The sequence below is a fragment of the Acinonyx jubatus genome, chromosome C1 (genome assembly GCF_027475565.1).
Source record: "Acinonyx jubatus isolate Ajub_Pintada_27869175 chromosome C1, VMU_Ajub_asm_v1.0, whole genome shotgun sequence".
NCBI classification, from domain to species: domain Eukaryota; kingdom Metazoa; phylum Chordata; class Mammalia; order Carnivora; family Felidae; genus Acinonyx; species Acinonyx jubatus.
In genome coordinates, this window is record NC_069381.1 from 16,727,821 (window position 1) to 16,751,655 (window position 23,835).

The 23,835-nt window shown below is 52.5% G+C and overlaps 1 protein-coding gene across 5 annotated transcripts in view; it reads left to right on the top strand.

The window, feature by feature from the left end:
- EPHB2 (EPH receptor B2) overlaps positions 1-23,835 on the top strand; it is a 187,312-nt gene that overhangs the window by 145,337 nt on the left and 18,140 nt on the right. For all 5 annotated transcript variants that reach the window (XM_027060130.2, XM_027060128.2, XM_027060127.2 and 2 more), the window contains exon 6: positions 15,415-15,539. In XM_027060130.2, the coding sequence (XP_026915931.1) occupies positions 15,415-15,539 (125 nt within the window). The remainder of the gene's footprint in view (positions 1-15,414; positions 15,540-23,835) is intronic.

The following is a 23,835-nucleotide window of genomic DNA, read 5'->3' on the forward strand; positions in this document are numbered from 1 at the left end:
GCCCAGGCTCCTGGTAGCAGGGGGAATGGAGGTAGAGGAGAGGGAGTTCTTTCCCTGGCTGTAGCAGCCTCCCTTGGACCTATTTGGGAGCCCTGAGGGAGGCCTACTCAAGAAGCCTCAGCTTATTAGCTGCAAGGAGTAGAGTCTGGCTGCTTGAGCTGGACCCTAGTTCCCAGAGATTAGAGATGGAACAGAGTGGAAGTGAGAGGCTTCCAGAGGAGAAGGTGCAAGGGGGAGCCCTCAGGATTGAAAGACAGATGCAGTGAGAAACAAGCACTGGATTCAAACCTGAGTTTGAATCCCAGCTTTGCCATTGATTTACTGCATGGCCTCAGTGTGTCAGTCAGCTATTGCTGTAACAATGCTGCATAACAAAACCACCCCAAAACTTAGTACTTTACAACAATGAACATTTATTTTCTCACTCACTAGTCTGTGGGGCAGCTAGGGTTTAGCTACTCTGCAGCAGGGCTCTCTATTCTGGGCAGGACTCCAGAATGTGGGTTGGATTCAGTCTGTTCCATATGTCTCCCATTCCCCTTGGACCGGCAGCCACCCAGGCTCGTTTCTCTTATGGTGAATGCTGGGAGCACAAGTGGCCGGGCCAAGCCATGCCACACAAACACATGCCTCTGCTTGGGACACAGTCACCAACAGCAAATGAGCCCTGCAGAGTTACTTGGCAAAGGGTGTGGGTGCACAATCCTGTTCCAAGAGGCAGAGCTGAGATAACTGATCCAACCCATCACACTCGTGAAAATCACTGCCTCCCTCAGGGCCTCCATTTTTCCACCAAATTGTGCATCAGAACTATACGAGAGCTTTTCCAGAACACAAGTTCTTGGCCCTACCTCAGACCTGCCAAATCAGAATTCCTGGAGTGGGCTCTAGGAATCTGCATTTGTAACAAGTGGCTCAAGTATTCCTTACCATGAGACAAACTCGGGAAACCCGGGTCTAAGCGAGTCTAAGCCCCTGTATGCCCTCAAAGCCCTGGGGCTTTCTAGATCACAAACACCCTATCTCCCTCCTCTTTGTTTCAAGCCCCTTGACAAGCTGACTCTCTCAGGATGGTCAGAGCCCAGCTGGGCCCTGTGCAGCCACACCACGCCCTCAGCACATTATCCCCATTTGCCAGATAAGGAAACAGAGACCCGGAGAGATAGAGCCATTTATGCAAAGTCCCACGAGTAAGTGGCCTCAACTAGGATATAAACTCAGAACTATGTGACTGCAAATCTATACTAGAGAAGACAGAGTTCCTGCCCTTGGGGATTGATGCCCTGGTTGGAAAGACACAGATACAGCATCTACATTAAAGATGGAATGAATAAGGGCCCAAGGATATATATGGGGAGGTGAGAGAGATCACAGGCAGGAAAGATCATTTCCTCCTGGAGAACGGGAGGAGGGCAAGTCATGGAAGGCTTCCTGGAAGAAGAGGCATTTGAGCTTGGCTTTGGAGAATGGAGAAGCTTGTAAGAAGAAGAGATGGAATCCTGCAGGGAGGAAGGTGTCCCAGGGGAGGGAAGTACGGGAGGCAAGCCGGAGGGAGAGTTCTTTTTGTTCCTCTGCACATGTTCCCTCTGCCTGGATTGCTTTTCTCCTCACTCTTCTTTCAGACTTTAGCTCATCTTTATTGGCCTTCCTGACTTGGTCACACCCCCAGCACCATGGCCCTCAAGCTTCCCTGGTTGAGATTTTAGCCTTATGCCTTTGATCGTGGCGTTCCTGTCTGTCTCCCCCGCCATCAGCACGTGAGGGTACACAATGGGTCTGCTTTTCCTCACCACGGTTTTCCCGGCACCTGGCCAGGGGCACACCACAGTGAATGCTCAGTGAACATTTGCAGAAGGGCTCAGGGAAGCATGGAGTGAGGTGGGGTGTAGAGAATTACGATAGGCTGGAAAGCAAGGCTGGGGACTTGATTTCCAGACAAATGCATTCAGTGGTCGGTTTTAATCAGACCCTAAAATTCAACATATAAATATCTAACTCATTGCCTTAAAAGGAAAAAGTATTCTTTTTGGGCAAGTGACTGGGCCTTGCTCACACTCCCTTGGCATTCACTGGGGCCAGAGCTGCCTTCTGACTTCATAAAGCCGTCATGCCACCTTCGAACCACACTCCGTCATCCTGGAACGCCTTTCCGCCCTGTTTTCTCGCGTGCTCTCAGGCCCCCCTGGAGAAAGGAGGCCAGGCTGGGCCACACATCCCCACTTGAAGGAGGAAGAAACAGGCACGAGGAGAGGCCAAGCATGTGCCCAGGGCCACTCAGCTGGGAAGGGGCAGATGCAGGATGCAGCCTGCTGTCCAGAGTCTGTGGCCCTCGACACAAACAAGCAAGACAACCCAGGGGATGGGAGGGAGGAGCACGGGCATCGGGGTGGGCGTCCGAAGAGAGCCACTCTGTGGAGGTGGTATTTAAGCGGAGATCCAAATCACAAGGCGGTGACGGCCTTGCAGACCCGGGGCGCGTGTGGCACTTCTGTAACGTGGGGCTCGTCCTCAGGGACAGCGTCCAGTACTCTTGGCCGCCCTCCGGGGCTGTGACGGATACCACCTCACCCGGAGCAAGCTCCGGGCAGCCGTGCCCCTGCCCAGTTTGAGACGGGCCGGGAAGGGTCTGGGTTTGGGAGTCTGGCACACAAACCTGGCTTAGGATCAAGCCTGGATGCTCGCTGGCGCAAAGCCTTAGCCGAGTCACTTAGCCCACATCTGAACGCATCTCCTCGTGAGTGTCACCGCCCCTCCTTGCGGGACGGCTGGGATGTTCTGAGGTCATGTCTCAAGGTGCCTCCCAGGCTGCCTCCCAGGCTGCCTGCCTGCAGCAGGCAGAAAGCAGAGCTCGTCTTTTATTCACCCGGGTCATAATAATGGCTCGCATCTATCGAGTGTTTACTGTGTGCCAGACACGGGCCCAAGTCCTTGGCGGTGAATCTTCACATCGACTCCATGAGGTGGGTCCTCTTCTTATCCTGTCTCATGGGTGAGGACAGTAAGGCATCGGGAATATAGGGACTCAGGTGCCCGCAGTCACCAGGCAGGCAGCGGCAGAGTAACATCACCGCATATTTGGGGCCCTGTGCTGGCCGGACTGAAGCTTCTGCAGAAGTGGGGCAGGCTGTGCCCATTCATACCACAGCCTGGCTGGCAAATGCAGTCTTTGGCATCTCCTATACTCAACAGTAGATTGGCCAGTTAGGAAGCTCCCCTGTTGTCACATCCTAGCGGGTCGTGTGGGCAAAAATGCGTCCTCGGTGCTGAGCTCGGCCCTCGGCCCACACCGCGCTTTCCCAGTTGTGTGACCAGGCTGCATGGGAGACGTCTCTTCTCCGAGCCTCAGTGTCCTCACCTTCAAAATGGGTATTGATCTATCACTGCAGCTTTGCCAGATGGTGTCCGGATTAGCAATCGTGTAGACAGAGTGCCTAGCACACGGTAAGTACGTGGATAAGACATGTCAGCTAGGCCTCAAACAAAATCGGAAGGTGTCTCAGTTTCCTACTGGTGCTATGACAAAATACCACAAACTCAGCAGCTTAGAATGAGACGCAGCTCCTGTCTCACAGCTCTATAGGCAGAAGACTAGTCTGGATCCCTTCAGGCCCAAATCAAGCTGTCGGCAGGGCCACATTCCTTTCTGACGGCTCTAAGGGATGATCTGTTTCCTTGCTCGGTCAGGTGCCAGCAGAACTCAGTGCCCCGGGACGATAGGAGCGAGGTCTCCCTTTCTTTGCCGGCTGGCAGCTGCCCTTAGCCCGCAAGACCCTCTCTCCAGCCCCTGCACGTGGCCCCCCCCAATTCAAAAGCTTCAACAGGGAGTCAAGTGTCTTCACGCCCCAGCTCTCCGGTTCTCTGACTCTCCGCTGGGAAACGTTCTCCTCCTTTAAGGGCTCAATAGATTAGATTGGGTCTACCTGGATAATCCAGGATAATCTCCCCATCTCAAGGGCCATAACCTTAATCGCATGGGCAAAGTCCCTGTTGCCACGTAAGGTAACATATTCACAGATTCTGGGATTAGGATGTGGATATCTTCGGGGGTCTGCCTGTCATCGAAGGTAACATAAGCCAAATTAAAGCACATCAGCATCAGCAGGGGCCCTGCAGGGCAAACCTTTTTTTTTTTAGAGAGAGGAAGACCGAAGCCCAGAGAGGTTCCTAAGTAGCTGTCCAGGATGACACAGCAGGTCCGTGGCAGAGCCAGTCTCCAGACCCTGGCCCGGTGTCACGGCCCCTGCCCGTGACACTACTCCACATGGCTTTCTCATGGAAAGACTTTCAACTTTCCAAAGCCCCTTCTGCCAGCGTGTTCTCCTCTGATCCTCCCGCCCTCCTGGGAGGCGGGCATACAGTGGCTTCGTCTCTAGAACTGGCACGAGCGTGTACTCACCTACTTCTCTTCCTGGGGGCCAAGAGGATCAGAAGGAGATATGGGCCAAGAGAGCCCCCAGTGAGGCCCAGGCCTGGGGAAATGAAGAGAGAGGGAGAGGGCACTTCCCTTCCCAGGCCGAGCCCTCTGCACGCATCGGCCTCTTTGATCCCCCCAAGCTTTCTGCGGGGAAGGCACTGCTGGTCTAGAGTAGCAGTTAAGATTGAGTTTGGCTGCATATAACAGGAAGAAAAGTAAGAGATGCTGTTTGACAATCAACCACAACACCAACGGCATAAAAACAAGCGTTCACCTAGCTCACAGGTCTCCAGATTGGCCAGGTGGGTTGCGGGGTTGGGGGGGGGGGGTGGGCAGGCATATTCATACGTTTGCACTCCCTCTACTCCGGGGTATTTGGCAGCTCTTGGGATATTTTCAGGGCCTTATGGCATGTTTGAGGTTGACTGCTGTCAGACTGTCAGGATGGTCCTGGCTGAGACAACAAGGGCAATAACTCTGTTCTCTGTGTCTCTTCTTCATCAGGTCGGCCTGGGCATGTTCTTATGGCAGTCACAGGGAACCAAGACAGCCAGCAGATATATGCAAGGGCTTTTCAAGCTCTGCCTATATTATGTTTGTTTATATCCCATTGGCCAAAGCAAGTCACATGGCTAAGGCTAGAGTTGGGGGGCAGGATTACACAGGTTATAGGGCAAAGAGTATAGATACAATGAGGTGGTTAATAATACAACCAATCTACCATCGTGGCTTAGACAAAACGGAGGTTTATTTTTCTTATATGTAAGGGATGTCAGAAGATAGGAGTTTGGGCAACTCCATGGAATCATGATGGATCCAGGCCCCCCAGTGCACAGCCTCTTGTCCTTTATAGGCCAAAATGGTTACAAGAGCTCCCGCTATCACATCCATGTTCCAGGCAGCAGGATGGAAGAAAGAGAGTGAGAAGGCTCTTCCCTTTGAAAAAAACTTCCTAGAGGTCCCACATACTACATTAGCTTTATGTCTCATTGGCACACATATTGTCACATGGCCACTTACAGCTACTAGAGAGTTTAGGAATATGTAGTCTTTTATTTGGGCACAATGTGCCTAGCTAAGAACCAAGTTTTGTTAATTTGACAAAGAAAGAATGGGTATTTGGTAGGCAGTAAGTCATATCTGCCACGTCCCATTTTACAAGTGAGGAAGCTGGACTCAGAGTGAAAAGTAACTTGCCTGAGGTCACACAGTCACCTGGGCATTAGAGAGCTAGGATCTGAACCCTGAATGCTGCCTCTTCTCCCTTCGACCACCGTCACCACCATTCAAGAGCCTTTCTGAGCTCTCGGCTACTCACAGGGCTGCTTAAGAGTCTGAACAGCCCAGGGGCACCTGGCTTGCTCAGTTGGAGGATCAGGCGGCTCTCAATCTCAGGGTGGTGAGATCGAGCCCCACGTTAGGTGTAGAGCTTACTTAAATTAAATAAATAAAAATTAAAAAAAAAAAAAAAAAAAAGAGTCTGAGCAGCCCAGACAGCGACATATGGCCGACGTCCCGCGCCCCTTACTCTGGACCAAGTCCTATGCTAAGCACTTTACATGCTGGTTTTCATTTAACCTCCCAACATCCATGCCATTGTCCCCATTCTATAGAGGAGAAGCTGAGGCACTGAGGGGTGAGATATGCTGCCTTGGCTACCGGATTTGAAGCTTGGGCTGTCACCATCTTGCTAGTCCAGGTGCTGGGGTAGGACTGGGTCCCACTCAGGAGCCAGAGGTAAGATCAAGGCTGTTCAGCAGCCCCCTAGGAGGTGGGCCATTGGATGTTTCCACCATACCAAGCCCAAGGCGTGGCCTTAGCCTCCTCGGATCATGCTTATGGCTCCTGCCAAGTACTCAGGGAGAAAAAACCAACCTGGGCTGTAGAGTCAGGCAGGCCTGGGTTCTGATCCCACCTGATCCCACCTGGGTCCTGATCCCACCAGCTGAGGTACCATGGACAGGAGACTTGACCTGATTCTCGCTTTCCTCATCTATGAAGTGGATGTGATGAACCCCACTCCATCTGATTGGGTAGCACCCAGCAGGTGCTGTTAAATCTATGCTGAATCAAGGGAAGAATGAATGTGCAGATGAACAGCCACCCTAGACAGGAGCCTTTCTCAGGTTCAAGGAAAGAGATATTATCTCCTGGACCTGATTTTTGTTGTTATGGGTTTTTTTTTTCCCAAAAATATATTTCACAAACTACTACTTCCAAAACACATTAATAGCTGTTATGTGAAAAAGAGGCTCTAAAGCCAAATGAGACCTCAACCACCTGGTTAACCGGGTCTCTCCCCTGCAGGACTTCTCAGAGCCTTGAACAAAGGAGTGTGCAGTATGAGTGTAGCAGGGGTCTAGAACTCCGTGTTTCTCTTTCTTGGCCACAGAGCTCCTTTGCTTCGTAGAAAAGTGCCACCTTGGCACCAGTTCCCAACTATTCCTTCTTTTCTGTCCACAGCCCTGTTTGGTCCCATCAGAAAGAAACGAGGCCCATTTTCTGGACGTGTTTTATTTGTGGAAATTCTGTTGTGACAGTTATGATCAGGCCACCCAGAATTGCAGTCGGATTGTCAGGAGTTTACTGTATTGCTACAGTCAAAACAGCTCTCCCATTATCCACCGGAAATTCTAGGAGTCTTGTCACGGGGAAGGTGTTCCTGCTAGAGACCCTGGAGAATGCAAGCACAGTAATAATTGACTGTTGTGGCATTGTTGGCTGCCTGGTTGGCAGGAGGCTCCGTGTGACATCGCAAGTGGGCAGGGGCTCTGAGGGAGAGCCAACTGTCACGCCCATCATAGAAGCTGCGCTGCCTTCCCCCGGCCGCTGCCGGAAGTCATGGCTCCAGGTCCCAACCCCCAAGGTCAGTGACTCAGACAGCCTCCTGAGGGTGCCAGGAAAGGTGAGAAGCTGCCCTTCTTTTTCTCCTTCCTTCCTCCAGTATATTGATGAATGCTTCTTCTGAGCCACACACTGTTCCAGGCACGAGGGATAAAGGGTTGAATAAGAGAGATGAGATCCCTGCCCTCAGATAGTGTTAGTGCGACAAAGTAAAGAAAGCTGGGGGGGAAGGCAAGTGACGGGGGCGGGGGGGGCAGGGTGGGTGGACCGGGAGTGCTCTCTGAGGAGGGGCGGTTTAGCTGAGATGTGAGTGAGGAGGCCATGGAGATCTGGGGGACGAGGTGTCCAGGCAGAAACACTGTGGGGCCAACGCACACATCGTCAGAAAAATGATGACCTTGGTGTGATTGGAAACAGAAAGGCGGCCAGTCTGGATGGCACTTGGGAGTAAAGGAGCAAGTTGCAGGTAGCTGGCAGGTGCCGGGCAGGTGGGCCCTGAGGCCACGTGGGGCATCCGTGCGTCATTCAGGGGGTGGTGGGAAGTCAGGTGCAGTGAAGACGTCACAGATGCAGCGGGATCTGCTACTGGGGCTTGGGGTGGGGTCTCACCCTTCCAGTGCTCAGCGCCTTCTCCCCACTGCTCTAAGCTCCCGGCGTCTCCTTACTGGTGAAAGGGGAAAGGCCAAACACACTCGGGGGTCTCCTTCCTGCCTCAGAGCTCAGGGCTGCGGAGGTCAAGCTGGGCAAGGTCCAAACCCACTCCCTCTTGAAGTAGCCAGGGTCACAGGCCTCCTGTCTTCCTGCCCATCAAAGGCTCCTAGTCCCAGAAGGCTCTGAGAGGCCACCTGACTCAACCCCCCTCGTGCCCTGAGAGGGAGACGGGGCACATGCGGAAAGCACTTCCTCAAGTCTCAACTGACGAAGGGACTGGACACTCCCCCAGGGCTCACTGGGGACAGCAGGGCCCCTGACCACCTGCTCCAGCCAAGCAGGCCCTGCCTGGCCAGGCTCCCCTCTTCCCCTCTCGGCCACAAGCCTCTTTTGTGCTTACTCCCTGGGGCTCCATCTCCTTTCAGGGGTCACAGGGCACCACTGACCCCAGCCCCCTGCCGGTGTGCCCTGCTGGTAATTGAAAATACCAGAATTCCCTGAAGACCAACTTACAGGGAAACCTGATACCCCAGGGTGGGCGGTGGACAGCAAGAGGGATGGGAGAACACCCAGCTGTTCCCTCTTCTCCGCCATTAATCCCCCTGGATTCCAGGAGAAAGGCCAGCCCTGCTTGGCCCCCACTGGCCCGCCTTGATCATCTTCCCAGCAAATGCCGCCTCCTTGCCACGCCCAGGGTTACGGGACTTATGGGATCAGAGCCCGGGTTAGCTGCCTGTAACCCAAGCCTGCCGGCTAAGCCCCCCAAGCCCAGACCCCCATGGCTGTGTGGGACCCGCCCCCATAACAGCTGAGCTCCCGGAGCCGAGGAGGGCCGGGCAGTGGTGGGTAAGGTGAGTCAGCGGGAGCCGAGTGGAGTTAGCTTTGCAGCAACAGGATGGGAGCCGGCCCAGGATGTCCTCAGAGGCCCTCTGAAGTCCCCTGGTTTCCAGACCCCCCTGCTCAGCCTGCATCAGCTGCAGCCAATAGAAGGGAAGGGTGTGTTGGACTTGGGTGGGCCTGGGTTCAAATCCCAGCGTCACCGCCTGATAACCGTGTGACTTTGGGCAAGCAAGTTACTTCCTACCGCAATGCCTCCGTTTCCTCTTCTATAAAATGGGTATAGTAAGAATACCAGCCTCATGGGGTTAGTATGAGTGTTAAAGGAGTTCACTATGTAACGCGTTTGGAAAAGCACCTGGCATAGAGTGAACAGGTGAGAGTCAGGTGTGGGCCTTCCTTACGTTTTTCCACTGGGCGTCATGGGGCACACAGGCATTGTCAAGATAACAAGCTCGTATGTCATTTGAGGAGCAGGTTGCCACTCCTTCTGCAGCCCTTCTGTGGCTCCCCAGTGCCTTCAGGACAAGGCAGGCTCCTGGGCAGCCTACAACTTCTTGTCCCCCTGCTTTAAGACCCTCCAGAGCTGCAGGCTCCAGAGGGAGTTAGCCTGGGCTGATGAGAGGGGCAGTCTCTGCAGATGCCAGGCCGTGAGAAGTAATTTGGTGGATGGAAGATCTACTCAACCGGGATTCAGATGGTCTGAGATCTTATGCCAGCCCCTACCTGCTGTGTGATCTTGGATAAGTCACTTTCCTTCTCTGGTCCTACATCTACTACTCCTCAAAGTGTGGTCCACAAACCAGCAGCATCAACTTCCCGAGGAGCTTGTTAGAACCGTGAATCCTCAGGCCCCACCATGTACCTTGGTTGGGGGGGGGGGGGTGCCCAGCAATGTGGGTTTTAACAAAGTCTGGTTATCTCCTTATCCCCCCTCAAGTTTGAAAAGTGCAATCATCTTTGGGATGAGAAGTGAAATCACAGGGAAAGAGGGGAAGGGAACAGCCTTGCCCCTTCTCAGGCCTGCATCACCTTGGCCGAGTCCTGACACTGGGGCTGGGACCCAGGAGCTCCAGCCTGGAGCAGACACTCGTTGTGTGAAACAAATATGCTTTCTCCCCTTAGGCTGCGAGTGCCTGGAAGGCAGGGACCCTGAGAGATTCCTCTCTTGGGCCCCAGAACCCGGCGTCATGCTGGCATCATAGCAATTCTGTGAATTGACATCTTTTTTCCAGCTTTATTGAGATATTATTGACATATAACATGTGAAAGTTTAAGGTATATGATGTGATGTCTTGATACATGTATATATTGCAAAACGATTACCACAGTAAGGTTAGTTAGCACCTCCATCCGACCGCTCACGTAACTGCCATCTTCGGGTGTGTGGTTATAACACTTAAGATCTGCTCTCTTTACGACTTAACTGTTACGCACTACAGTATTGTTTATTATAATCACCAAGCTATCCGTGAGCTCCCCAGAACTTCTTAGAGCCAGAAGTTTATACCCTTTGACCAGTATGTCCTGGCCCACAGCCCCTGGTACCATCCTACCCAGTTGAGATGTTCGCTTGTTTGTTTCTATTTGTTTGTTTGTTAAGGAAGCTTTACGCTCGGTGTGGGGCTCAAACTCACAACCCCAAGATCAAGAGTCGCGTGGTCCACTGACTGAGCCAGCCAAGTGCCCCTGGAAATGTTTTTAATGATATCTCCCTCCTGCTGGTGCCAGGCACCGTGGTGAACTCTGTACACGTATTTCTCCTTTTATGCTCATAGCATCATTGCCAGGTAAGGGTCCCCATGTGACAGGTGTGGAAACTGAGGCTCAGAGAGGTTGAGAGAGCTTGCTGAAGGCCACAGCACAGGGGCGGGGAGGGATGAGGATTTGCCGGCAGTCTGATTCCACCCTCCGGCTCCCAACCACCAAGCCGGACCCCCTTCCTGGGGCTGGATTGGAACCTTCCCACCAGGGAAGATTCTACGGGTCTCCTCAGAAAGCACCAGGTGACTGAGTTCACGTAGTTGTGGCTTAATGGCAATATTGCTCACCCAGGCTTGTGGGTGCTCTGTGTGTCCGATGCTGCACAGATACGACGGATGTGCAATGACGGCACACTCTGTCAGTGGAAGCGGGCTGCAGCAGGCGGGAGAGGAGGGTGGACAGCCTGGCCTCACAGGGGGGCCGGGGCCTCCGGCAGTCCAGAAGAACAGAGTGCTCAGCTCCACACAGAGGCAGCTCCGAAGGGAGAGACGGGGCTGGGCTGGACACGGGGTCAGAGAATGAGGGCACAGTTGCAGGGACTGCTCTGAGGGCCAGCAGGGAGCATAGCTGGGGGCAGGATAGCTCAGCTCCAGGCCCAACTGAGCTCGTCACTAGCTGTGTGACCTTGGGGAAGTCACCATGCTTCTCTAGCCTCAGTCTCCCCTTCTGCAGATTGTGGATCTTAACCCCCATCCCACATTGTTGTCGAGAGAACCGAATCAGGTGACACGGGGCAGCTGCTCAGTGCACAGTGGCAACACCCCAGTGACCCTGGTGAACGGTCACAGCCACGCTGAGCTTTGGACAGGATCTCAAACACCCGCTCCCCACGACAGCCCTCAGGGGGCACGTTGCCCTCAGGCCCATTTTACAGATGAGGAAACTGGGACACTGAGAGCTCTGACTGCCCCTCCTTTGTGCTCTGACAATTAACCTCATCAATTTCTGGTGAGCATTTGGCCGGAGCCGGGCTGACGGCTCAGTAGCAAGTGCTGTACCAGTGAAGAGCCTGACGTTTTGGGTTCAAGTCTAGCCTCCACTGCCTTGCTTCATGACCGTTGAGCAGACTATGCAATAGCTCTGAGCCTCAGTTTCCCCCTCTGTAAACTGGGGATACTAATAGCCCCTAGCTAATGGGGCAGTTGTGAGAATTCTCTGCTTCACCTATGTTAATAGGCGTAAAGAGCCTGGAACAGCGCTGGGAACAGAGTAAGGGCTCAATAAGTGTTAGGTTAGTGGCTTTATCATTGCTATTATTATACACATCTGCACAGCCCTGAAAGCCCTTCAAGCGACTTCGTGGAGCAGGAGAAACATCGCTTCCCGTCCCCAGGCATCTGGTAGGAATGCGTTGCTTTGCGCAGCCACTTACTATCTGGATAGCCTTGGGCAAGACCCTTTACTCTGGTTCTCAGGCTTCCCATCTGCAAAATGGGCCGAAGGAGGTCTGCTTCCTAGGCTGTTGTGAGGATCAAATGAGGTAATATGCACGTCCACATGGGCATAGCACAGGGCCCAGCGTGTAGTAGGGCCCCTTAGCTCACGTTGGGGTCTCCTGATTCTCTGGGAAGCAGTAAGGAAGACAGAGTACCCTGTTCGACTGAGGGAGAAACTGCAGGGAGCAGGGGCCTGATCTTCCCAAGAGGCCTGCTGCCCCAGCAGGGCTAGGGCCAAGCTGAGAGCCAGACAGCACTCTTGTAGTGCAGAAAGAACAGAGGCTTGTCAGCGATGCCTGGACCAAGCTCCAAGTCAAAGGTCACAGTGCTGCCACCCTGTCTCAGGTGTCTTGGGCCAGTTTCCCACAGGTACTTGGCGCTGGAGGGAAGCCAGACCCGCTCAGACTCACGCTGGCCTCTGGGCTGATCCAACTCCAGGTGGAGGGCTGCCCAGGAAGAACAGGCAGGCAAGGAGCATTCGAGCTGCAGGACCCCAGGGACCTTCCAGCCTGTTCATGGTCCAGAGGAAGAGGCCAGGTCCAGAGGTGGGAGACAGCTTGCCTAAGGTCACACAGTCAGTGAGCAGCAGGCCAGAGAGCAGAGCCTGGGTCTTCTAACCAACACCCTGGGGAGGAAGGGACAGAAACAGAGCAGCGACTGGGTGAGCTTCGGGTCCCGATGAGCTCCTACCGGCTGCTACTCCACACTCAGATCGGGACAAAGCCGCTGAGAAGCAAGATTGGGGTGAGGGGGAAAAGGGTCCCTCTCACCCTTCAGACACCCTGGTGTGGGCCGAGACAGGGCATCTGCTGGTCACACACTTGCCCAAGATGCTCCCTTCACCCTGGTGAGTCCTCAGCCCCTCCCGAGACCATGAAAACATTGAGCCCGGAAAGGCAGGGAGGCTCACTGCAGTGAGGAGTGACTGCCTAGGGAGGGGCTGTGTCAGGAATCCACCCCTGCTCTGTCCAATCATGGGGCAAACACTGCATTAGCAGACCTGGGTTCAAATCCCAGCTCCCCTACTGACGGTGTGGGGGCGCTGGGATCTCAGGAGCCCCTTGCCCCTCTGAACTTTGGTTTCTTCCCCTGTCAGTGGGGCTAATACTGCTTCCTCACCAACAGTCAGCTCAGGAAACACATGTGAAGGGCCCAGGGCTGTGGTTGACACATAGTAGGTTTGGTCTATTTGAGAAGGAGGCAAGAGACACGGGCCTGGGTGCCTCATGAAGTCAGGAATCAATAAAAGGGCTGTGTGTTGTGAGCTCCCCATGTGATCTTGGGCAGCTCACAACCCTTCTCCGGACCTCAGTTTCCACATCAGTAAGATGCAGGAATGGGGTTAAGTTATTTCTCAGAAGCCTCCAACACTAAACAAGCCGCCCCTGACTTCCTGTCTCCTTCGTTTAACCACCCTCCGTGATGGCTCTAGGAACACTAGGGGGAGGGAGGGAGGGAGGGAGGGAGGGAGGGAGGGAGGGATCTTATTGAGGTTTACATACAGTTAACCATTTTATTTTTTTTTAAGTTTGTTATCTTGAGAGAGAGAGAAAGTGCAAGCAGGGGAGGGGCATAGAGAGAGGGAGGGAGAGAAAAATCCCAAGCAGGCTCTGCGCTGTCCTCGCAGAGCCCAATGCGAGACTCGAACTCATGCCCCATGAGATCATGACCTGAACCAAAATCAACAGTTGGATGCTTCACCGACTGAACCCCCCAGGCCCGCCTGCAATTAACCATTTTAATGTGTACAATTCCGTGGCGTTTAGTACATTCACAGGATTGTGTGACCACCGCCTCGGTCTAGGCCCAAAACATTCTCATCGCCCCAGAGGAAAACCTACGCTCAACATTCTCTGTTTCTCCCCTACCCTCAGCCCTGGCAACTGCCAGCGGCTTGCTCTCTGGATTTACCTGTTCTGAATTATTTCACATAAATGGAATCATAAAATATGTGACCTCTGTGCCTGTCTTTCACTTTGCATGTTTTTGAACTTCATCCGCGTTGTAGCACGTGTTAGTACTTGCTTCGTTTTTATGGCTAAATACTCTTCTATGGTATGTGTATACCATTGTGTGTGTGTCCATTTGTCTGTCGGTGGGCATTTGGGTTGTTCCTCTCCTTGGGCTGTTGTGAATAATACTGCCGTTATGTGTACTGACATGTGTAAGTATTCATTTGAGTACCTGATTTCAATTCAGTAAAATTAGGAGTGCAAATGCTGGGTAATTCTACATTTAGCTATTTTTTTTTAATATTTATTTATTTTTGAGACAGAGAGAGACAGAGCATGAATGGGGGAGGGTCAGAGAGAGAGGGAGACACAGAATCTGAAACAGGCTCCGGGCTCTGAGCTGTCAGCACAGAGCCCAACACGGGGCTCGAAGTCACAGACCGCGAGATCATGACCTGAGCCAAAGTCGGACGCTTAACCGACTGAGCCACCCAGGCGCCCCCCTACATTTAACTATTTTTTAAAAATTTTTTAATGTTTATTTATTTTTGAGAGAGAGAGACAGAGTGCAAGTGGGGGAGAGGCAGAGAGAGAGGGAGACACAGAATCCGAAGCAGGCTCCAGGCTCTGAGCTGTCAGCACAGAGCCCGACGCGGAGCTCGAACCCACGAACCGCAAGATCATGACCTGAGCCAAAGTCGGATGCTTAACCGACTGAGCCACCAGGTGCCCCATTAACTTTTTTTTTAAGCTTATTTATTTATTTTGAGAGAGAGAGAGAGAGAGAGAGAGAGAGAGAGCATCCACGAGCATGGGGGAGGGGCAGAGAGAGGGAGAGAGAGCATCCCAAGCAGGCTCCAGAGCCCGATACAGGGCTCAGACCTACAAACTGTGAGATCGTGGTCTGAGCTGAAAACAAGAGTCGGACGCTTAACCAACTGAGCCACCAGGCACCCCTACATTTAATTTTTTAAGTAACTGCCGAACTGCTTTCCATAGTAGCTATGGATTTATTTTTATGTACTTATTTTTGGCAGTTATTTTTCTTCAATGCTGAGGGCACATAGTAGGCCCTCGGTGCACATTCGCTGGAGGAACAAATGAATCTCCCACCCTCTCTGCTCCCCTCTCCCAGAGCCCCATCACCATGTCTTGGGTCTGTAAGTTCCCTAGTCCAGTAGACTGTAAGTTCCAAGAGAGAATGAACACCTTTCATCCAAACACTTTGAGCCAGGCCAGAGAAGGGCCCAGTGCATCTGTCTCTCACTTGGTGCGGCTTGAGCTCCCCAGGGATGGCCAGAATTGTCAGTGTCTGAAATCTGAAGGTGCAGCATCCACAGCCCTGCACAAGTCCTGCTGGCCCCTGTCAGCCCCCTAGGCAGGCTGTGTGGCCTCAGCCAGATGCCTTCCCCTCTCTGATCCCACACTCTGTCTGGGCACCTCTAGAGTTGGGACAGAATCTATGTGTACCCTCTCACTGCTGCTCCTGACCCTTGGCCTCTGACCTGTCTTCCAGCTCCGTCGGCTGTGTCCATCATGCACCCGGTGAGCCGCACGGTGGACAGCATCACCCTGTCGTGGTCCCAGCCTGACCAGCCCAACGGCGTCATCCTGGACTATGAGCTGCAGTACTATGAGAAGGTACCTGTGCTCCTGGGCCCACTCCCCACCTCCACACCCCTGGGCCTGCGGTTCTACCCTCCTCCGAGACTGGACACCCTGGTACAGCAGAAAGAGCACTGGCCTCAGAGTCAAGCTGCCTGGCTCAATTCTGACTCCAGTCCTCCCCAGCTGGGAGACCTTAGGCAGGTGCCTTGACCTCTCCGAGTTGCGCTTTTCTGGTCTGGGGCATCAGGCCAGCAATCTCAGTAAAATGCAATGGTCAGGGCCCTTTCCTCACCAGGACCCCCTTCCTCTTGACTTCAGTGGGCCTGATGTTCTGAAAAAGCTGGTTTTCCAGAAAGCTTCCCCCATTCTGAAGCAGAGATTTGAAAGTGCTCCAGACAGCTCTGTACAGGGCAGGAGTAGAGCCTCCTCCCCGTGTTGCTCTGATTCCAGCTAAAACACTTGTTTCCATTTGCCTGGGTGCCATTTGTAGCGGGAGAGAGCGGTTTCTCTTTGAGCTTTTAATTCAGACCTTTAATTCTCTCTCAGGGACCCCTAGGACCCAGGGACCAAGGGTTAGAAGCCGCTGGTGTTGTAGAAGGAGCATTGGACTGGGAGTGAGAAGCCATAGGTTCAGGTCCCAGCTCCAACCACAACAGCTGTGTGACCTTGGGCAGCCATCTATCTCTCTCTGAACCTCAGTTGCCTCCTGTGTCAAATGTAAACAAGATTGCCTCTCTTGTTGGCAAGACTGGGGGCTGCACAGGTCAAGGAGAAAAGGCAGGGACAGTACCCAGAATGGCTCCCGGCCCTAACAGAGTGTACTTTCCTTCCTCCCTTCTGCCCTGCCTTTTGCACGGTGGGCAAAAGCTACACAACATGAGGCCAGGCGAGGCCAGTACATTTGAACATGGGGCCTGCATGGTGTAGGGGCCAGGGGGTGGATGGAGCAGCTGGACATCAGAGGCTCAGAAAACTCTCTCTTTTTGAGTGGAGACTTTTCTTACCTGCAGCCTAAAGCATCAAACAGCCACAGAGGCTGGAAGAGCCCCTGGGAAAGGTGTCACTTGGATCTCCATTCAGACTAAAGTGTAAATGACTACAGAAAGTGCTTTAGTTGAGGGTTGGGAACTGGAAATGAATAGAAAGTCTCTCGTAAGGGTTGAGAGGAAAAGAGGTGGAAACAGTACCAGCCACCACTGCTGGAGCCCAGCCTTCCGAGGCCCAGCCCCGCCCTTCCACTCTGTTAACTGCAGGCTCAGCCAAACTCTGGTGAGCCTCAAGACGTTTTCAAACACCTATCCAGCCTCACCCAGCCGGTCTGTGATTGCTTGTTTCCTCGCTCATCCTTTGCTCTAGGCAGTGCATTCTGAGAAGCCAGGGACCACATCTGTCCCATTCACCATCTTCTCCCCGATACCCTGGGCCCAGCACCAAAGAGACACTTGAGAAATATTGGTTGAATGGATAAGTGAATGAATCCCCTCCCACGGCCTGTTCCTCCAGAGTGGGGACCTTGCCTTACCTCTGCCATTTCCCCAGCCTGGCACACAGTAGGTGCTCACGAGGTGCTGCTGGATGGCCCAAGGTGAGGACGATGTGAGGGAAGCAGCCCCACCCCTCACTGGGCCCTGGAGGGCCTTGAAGGAGCCAGGCATCCTGTAGCCTTAGCCAGACCAGCTGCTCCCAGGCCCAGGAAGCCCCAGGCCCCACAGAAGCCAGCATTTCCACCCCCTCTGGCGGGGGCAGTTCAGCACCTCAGAATTCAAGAAAGAAAGGGGGGAAAAAAAAACTAATTAAGAAGCTTTATGATTAAACGAAACTGAAAGTGTTTGTCCCCAAAGATTAGAGCGGAAATGAGGAATCCCGGCGCGGGTCCTGCCTACGACCCATTTCCTACCGAGGCGGGAGGGGCTGTGGAGGCTGATGGAGGTGTGAACCAGGAGGCGGCTCTGCCCTACTTTCTGCCGCTGCCCTGCATCCCCAGGCCCCTGCCGAGGTGGCAGGCCCAGCAAGCCCTGCAGCGGCCGCGGCCACCACCTGTTCGCGTTTCATGAGCACAGAGCACGTGCCAAGCACGCCACCTCCGTCGTCTCGTTCCTCCTTCCAGCAAGGCCATTCACCCCCCTGGACGGGAGTGGAAACTGAGGCACGGAGAAGGTGTGTGACCTGTTCAAGACCACCCAGCTGCTAAGTGGCAGAGAAAACAGGATTTGGGCCTGCGTTCTCACTCTTCGCCTGGCTCTCCGGCTTCCTCCCTCCCCTTTCACCCTCCCAGGGGTGCTTCTGGGATGACTGTTAAAGGGTGGACAGGGCCAGGCTCTGAGGGGGGATCTTAGATACAAATGGCGAGAGAGGGACAAGGCTCAGGTACAGCTGTGATGAGACATGGCGCTACCCTGTCAGCCCCTCCTGCTGGTCCTGGGGTGCAGTGAGGGGCAACCTGGAATCTGCCAATGGGAGAAATGGACACTGGTTCATTCAATATTTGCTGTCACCAACTCTGGGCTGGGCCCTGGGCTGGGTGCTGGGAGTACTGAGATTAGCCAGACATGCCCAGAGGCCTCAGGGCCTTCACCGTCCAGGGGAAAAGACACCTCCAGACACAAATAGCCATGAGACGGGTGTGACACAGTCACAGAAGGGCAGGCAAAGATCTGTCAAGGCACCAAGGAGGGACCCATGGTCTGAGTATAAGTGAGGGGAAGTCTTCATTCCAGTGACATTTGAGCTGAGCCTCAAAAGTTGCTAGGAGTTCACCAGACAGACAAGTGATGAGAGCAAAGTCATTCCAGACAGCAGAAACAAGACACGCAAAGGCCCTGGGGCAGGAGAAGGCAAGTGTGGAGGAGCAATATGACCAAGGGAGAGATTAGCGGGGAAAGAGTTGGAGAGGGAGGCAGGGCTGGGTTGTGGTGGGCCTTCCATGCCTTTGGAGTCTGGATTCAATTTAAAGTACTATGGGAAGCCGGTGGAAGGTTCTGGAATGATGTGATCTGACTCAGATTACGTTTAAGATCCCTGTATCCTGCTGTGTGGAAAACAGAGTATAAGGGAGTCCTGGAGACACAGACCCTTTTGAGGGCTCTCGTGGGACACCGAGTGAGAAATGATAGTGGCATGATGGAGTAAGGGCCGGCAGCACAGATGGTGAGAGGCCTACAGATTCAGGGGACCAGGGAAGTGTGAAGGACAACTCCCAGTGGATGGTGGTGCCTTTTCCTGGGGCCAGTGTGGGTTCGCGATTTGCAGGTGTAGGTATGGTACTCACCAGGAGTGGAAAGGTATAGCCAAGAACAGACAGGGGAGTGTGCAGAGGAAAAAGAAATGGACGGATAGAATCAGGAGAGTGTGGCAGAATTAAGGGGAGAAGGAAAAAGGAGTTGATGAACATGTCAGAGGAGATGCCAGCACAGGGGTAGGAGCAGTCTCGGCCCCCAACCTCTCAGGCTTCCTAGGTCAACCTGGCTGTCCCATCAGGGAGGGACCTCCAGGATGCAAGATGGCTTCTGACAAGTCCACAGCCGGCTCTTACCTAACACTTGGGAATCCTCCTGATGCCTGCAATTGATTTCTTTAATGAATGCTCCAAATCTTCCCAGGTAGGGAAGTTAGGCACTGAGCCTTGCAGTCCCGTGTGGGCCCCACCGCCACTATCTTTTCCTTCTTTAGAAAGGGCTCTTTTTGGAGCGGGCTCTCCATTTGGCCTTTCCCCAGCTCCACTGGGATTTCCCAGCCTGCCCGGAGCCCGGAGCTAAAAAACCACTTTGCTGGAAGGCTCCTGGATGCCGCTGACAAATGTGTTGGCCAGACCAGGGCTGGCTGTTTCCATCGGTTCCAGCGTCCTGGGGGAGGTGGCCTCCTTTGGCAGCTGCACCAAAGCACACAGGTTCGTGCTCCCTTTGGCTCCCCCAGAGCTCCGGGAGAAGATTCATTTGTGAGGCCACCTATGGCAGACAGGTCCTTATAGGCCTCATCGATTGGTGTTTATTCAACAGAAATTTTTAGCTGGCAGAGCAAAGGGGAAGAGAAGGTGGGGGAGGCAGGGATGAACAGTGAAAGTCCAGGCTGCATAGGTCTCTGCCCAGTGTACGTGGAGTGGTACCTACATGGAGAGATCTATTCACTCACTCATTTATTCTTGCATTCATTCATCCATTTAATGACCATTGAGGAAGGCTTGCTCTGTCATGGCATTGATAACTATGATGGTCAGTGTTTGTGAAGTCCTTATGTGTACCAGAAACGATACTAAAAGCTTTGCCCGTTTTTTTTTTCCTGTTGAATCTCCATACCCACTCTGTGTGGCCTATAGTATTTTATCCCATTTTAAAGATGAGAAGACCGAGTCTCATAGGGCTTAAGAAATGCTCCCAGTGCCTCATTGGCCCATAGTCTTGGGGTAAGGATTTTTGAGCTGAGGACTGGTAGATTTCATACTAGATGTCTTCTCCTAACCTGTCAGTGCTTAGTCCTTATTCAGGTAAAGGTGTTCCAGCCACGAGGGAGGAGGTAGGGGGCTCTAGAGCAGCTCCTTTGTGCCAGACACTGCCTGATCACATTTCATCTTTACAACAGCCCTGGGAGGTTGGCATTTAGTGTTCCTTTCCTGAAGTAGAAAACAGGGGCTCAGGGGAGGGAAGAGTCTTTCCCAAGGTCACAATGCAAGCAAGTGGAAGAATCTGCCTTTGAAATGACTTCCCAATCCCCCGCTCTGTCCTGTTCCCGCTTTAGAGAAGGGATCTGCTAGTTTCTTTCCTCAATCTGAGGCACCTGTGCCACTGGCAGTTACCTCGCATCGCCATCCTACAATCTGGAACTTAAAACTTCCATCCTCTCTGAGTGGACACCCACCCACTCAGGCTGCAGAATTCGAGCAGATTCCGTGTTGGCTGGTGGCACCTAGTGGGCAATCTTGGTACTGCAACCTGGGTTCGTAGGTGTTGAATGGTCTATCCTGTTTTTCATTTGTCGCTGGCGGTAGTTAGTGAGCACCTACTGTGTGCTGAGCCTGGGGGTCCCGGAGATGGATGGGACAAGGTGTCTGCCCTCAGGAAACCCACAGTCCTTAGAGAAGACACGTGCATATCGGAACAACAGGTGGGAGAGGAGAAAACGGACCTGCAAATCTTTTCTGGGACATCTGGGAAGTCTCTGCAGCAAATGTGGTACTTGTACTGAGTCTTGATGAATAGGGAACTGCCAGGCAGATGGAGAATGGATATTTCAGATAGAAGAAACAGCACTTGCAAAGTATGAGAGTGTCCAGGGAAGGTAGGGTTGCCAAATAAAATATAGGACACCAATTACATTTAAATTTTTTTAAATAATTTTTTAGTATAAGTATGTTTTAAATATTGCATGGGGGAAACTTATACAAAAAAAAACACCCTGTTCATTGTTTATCTGAAATTCAGATTTAACTGAGCATCTTGTATTTTTATTTGCTAAATCTGGCAGTCCTACCAAGAAAGGGAAGGGAAGCATTTGGGTATGACTGGAGCCTGGAGGACCCTGGGGTGAGGGGGTGACAGGCAAGACTGGCAAAGGGCAAGTCATGAAGGGTCTGGAAAGCCAAGCCAAGGAGTACAGCCTTTACCCTGGGGGCATTGGAACAGGTCTCTTTGTGCAGGCCTCTGTGCTCAGTACAGGGAAACAAAACACAGCCACTTCCTTCAAGAGTTTACAGTCAAGATTGTGAGATCAGCCTGGGCCCAGGATAAGGGGGTGGAACAGAAACCCCTCCTGGGGCGTCCACAGCAAGTGCTCCAGGGCTCAGAGGAGGGGGGGCACATCTGGCTGAGAGGTCAAACAGGCTTCCTGGAGGAGGGGGCAGAGGAGCAGACTCAGGAAAAGAGGCTTCCTAGGTGCTGCTGCCCCCTGGGACTGGTGAGGGGGTTGGGAGGAGGCACTTGCAGATCAGCCCTTGTCCAGCCCCCACATCCCATTTCTCACCTCCTTGCCTTTGCACCTGGTGCTCCTGGCCAAGAATGCCCTCCCCCTTTTTGACGTGGGTGACTTCTGTTTGTTCTTTAAAATTCCATTACGTAAGCCCCACTCTGCAGATAGCTTTCCTGGACTTCACCTGATGTCCCCCACCCAGGTGAGGTCCCATGCTCATTGTGCTTACACTACCAATATCCACATTTTATACATATGGATTCATTTTATTCTCTAAACAATCCTCTGAGGTAGCTGCCATTATTATTGTCCCCATTTTACAGATGAAGAAAAGGAGGCAAGAGAGGTGAAGAAATTTGCCCAAGGTCACAAAGATAATAAGTAATAGAGTCAGGACTTGAACCCAGGAAGTCTGGCTCCAGTTTGTGATTTTTTTTTTTAACATTTGTTTTAAGTTTATTTATTCTGAGAGAAGGAAAGAGAGCATGAGCCAGGGAGGGGCAGCAAGAGAGGGAGAGAGAGAACCCCAAGCAGGCTCCACACTGTCAGCACAGAGCCCAATGTGGGTCTCAGTCTCACCACCCATGAGATCATGACCTGAGCTGAAAACGAGAGTTGGATGCTCAACCGAATGAGCCACCCAGGCGCCCCCCCAGTTTGTGATCTTAACTTCCATGCTATGATTCCTGAAATAACATTGCGCCCACTGAATTTAATTGTTTTGAGAGAGTTTTTGCAAGGGCTCTGTGCATTGCACGTGTGTATGATTGGCACGTACAATCAGGTGGGCATTTTTCTGCACAAAGGCTCCTAGCTTCCATCAACTTCTCAGAGGGGTTCATGATCCTCAAGGTTGAAGTCTCCACACTGTTTTCCTGAACTGAGCTCTGTGAACCCAGTGCCTGTGCCTTAGTCCCTTGGAGTCCCCAGGGCCAAGTGCAAAGAGGGTGTTTGGGGAAAGTTTGAAGGGTAGCTGACAGATGCCCGAATGAGCATCATCTAGATTGGCAGACAGCTGCATCCAACTCAACCACATCCCCATTCCCACAGCAGCTAATCTGTGCCTTGTCCTGTGCTCCTTGGATCACCCTGGGCAGTGCTCAGGTCAGAACTGGCATTCTGCGGGGTGCCTGGGGGGCTCAGTCGGTTAAGTGTCCGACTTTGGCTCCGGTCATGATATCACAGTTCGTGGGTTCCAGCCCCGCGTCTGGCTCTGTGCTGACAGCTCAGAGCCTGGAGCCTGCTTCCGATTCTGTGTCTCCCTGTCTCTCTGCCCCTCCCTCCCTCACACTCTGTCTGTCTCTCTCTCTCAAGGAATAAATAAACATTTAAAAAAGGGGGGGCACCTGGGTGGCTCAGTTGGTTAAGTGGCCGACTTGAACTCAGGTCATGATCTCACTGTTTGTGGGTTCGAGCCTCACGTTGGGCTCTGTGCTGACAGCTTGGAGCCCGCTTTGGATTCTGTGTCTCCCTCTCTCTCTGTTCCTCCCCTGCTTGCAGTCTGTCTCTCTCTCAAAAATAAATAAAGATTTTTTTATAAATAAATAAACAAACAAACAAACAAACTTAAAAAAAAAAAAAGAATCGGTATTCTGCATCTCTCAAAGGAAAGAACATTAGGTCCTGGGTACTCAAAGCCTTGGACATTAGAGGTATCTCCATGTACTCCATTGTTTTCTTTTTTTTTTTTTAAGCTTATTTATTTATTTTGAGGAGGGATGTAGGGGCAGAGAAAGAGAGAGAGAGAGAGAGAGAGAGAGAGAGAGAATCCTAAGTAGGTTCCACACTATCAATGCAGAGCCTGACACAGGGCTCAAACTTACAAACTGTGAGATCATGACCTAAGCCAAAATCAAGACTCAGATGCTTAACTGACTGAGCCACACAGGCACCCCTACGAACCTGCTTTTGATTCCCAAAGCTGCCACCAACTAATATGTGACTTTGAGCATCATTTTCCCTGTCTGGGCCTTAAATCTTGCCTCACTCGAGTGTGCTATGGCTGAACAGGGGTCCTTGCACTTAACCTATCAAGGCATGGGGCAGGGAAGTAGCTGCGGAAGTGGGTAAGGGAGGCCCTCTTCCTGCTGTCTCCCAAGAACTCACAACCTAGAACTCAGACTCTGCACATAGTGACCCCTCAGCATCTGTGTATCAGTCAGCTATCACTGAGAATAATGCTGCAAAATACACAATCCCCTAAATACGATGGCTTCCAAGTGGCTATTTTTCTTGGTCATTGGTTGGAGTCTGCAAGTCAACTGAGGTGGCCCTGTTTCAGCATAGGAATTAGGTCAAGATCTTCCTTACATGTTTCTCATTCTGGAACCAGCTGCTACCCAGGTTAAGTCCCATCATGGCAGAAGGCAGGAGCACAAGAGGCCAAGCCAACTCAACAAGCACATATAAAACCTCTGCTTGCATCATGTCC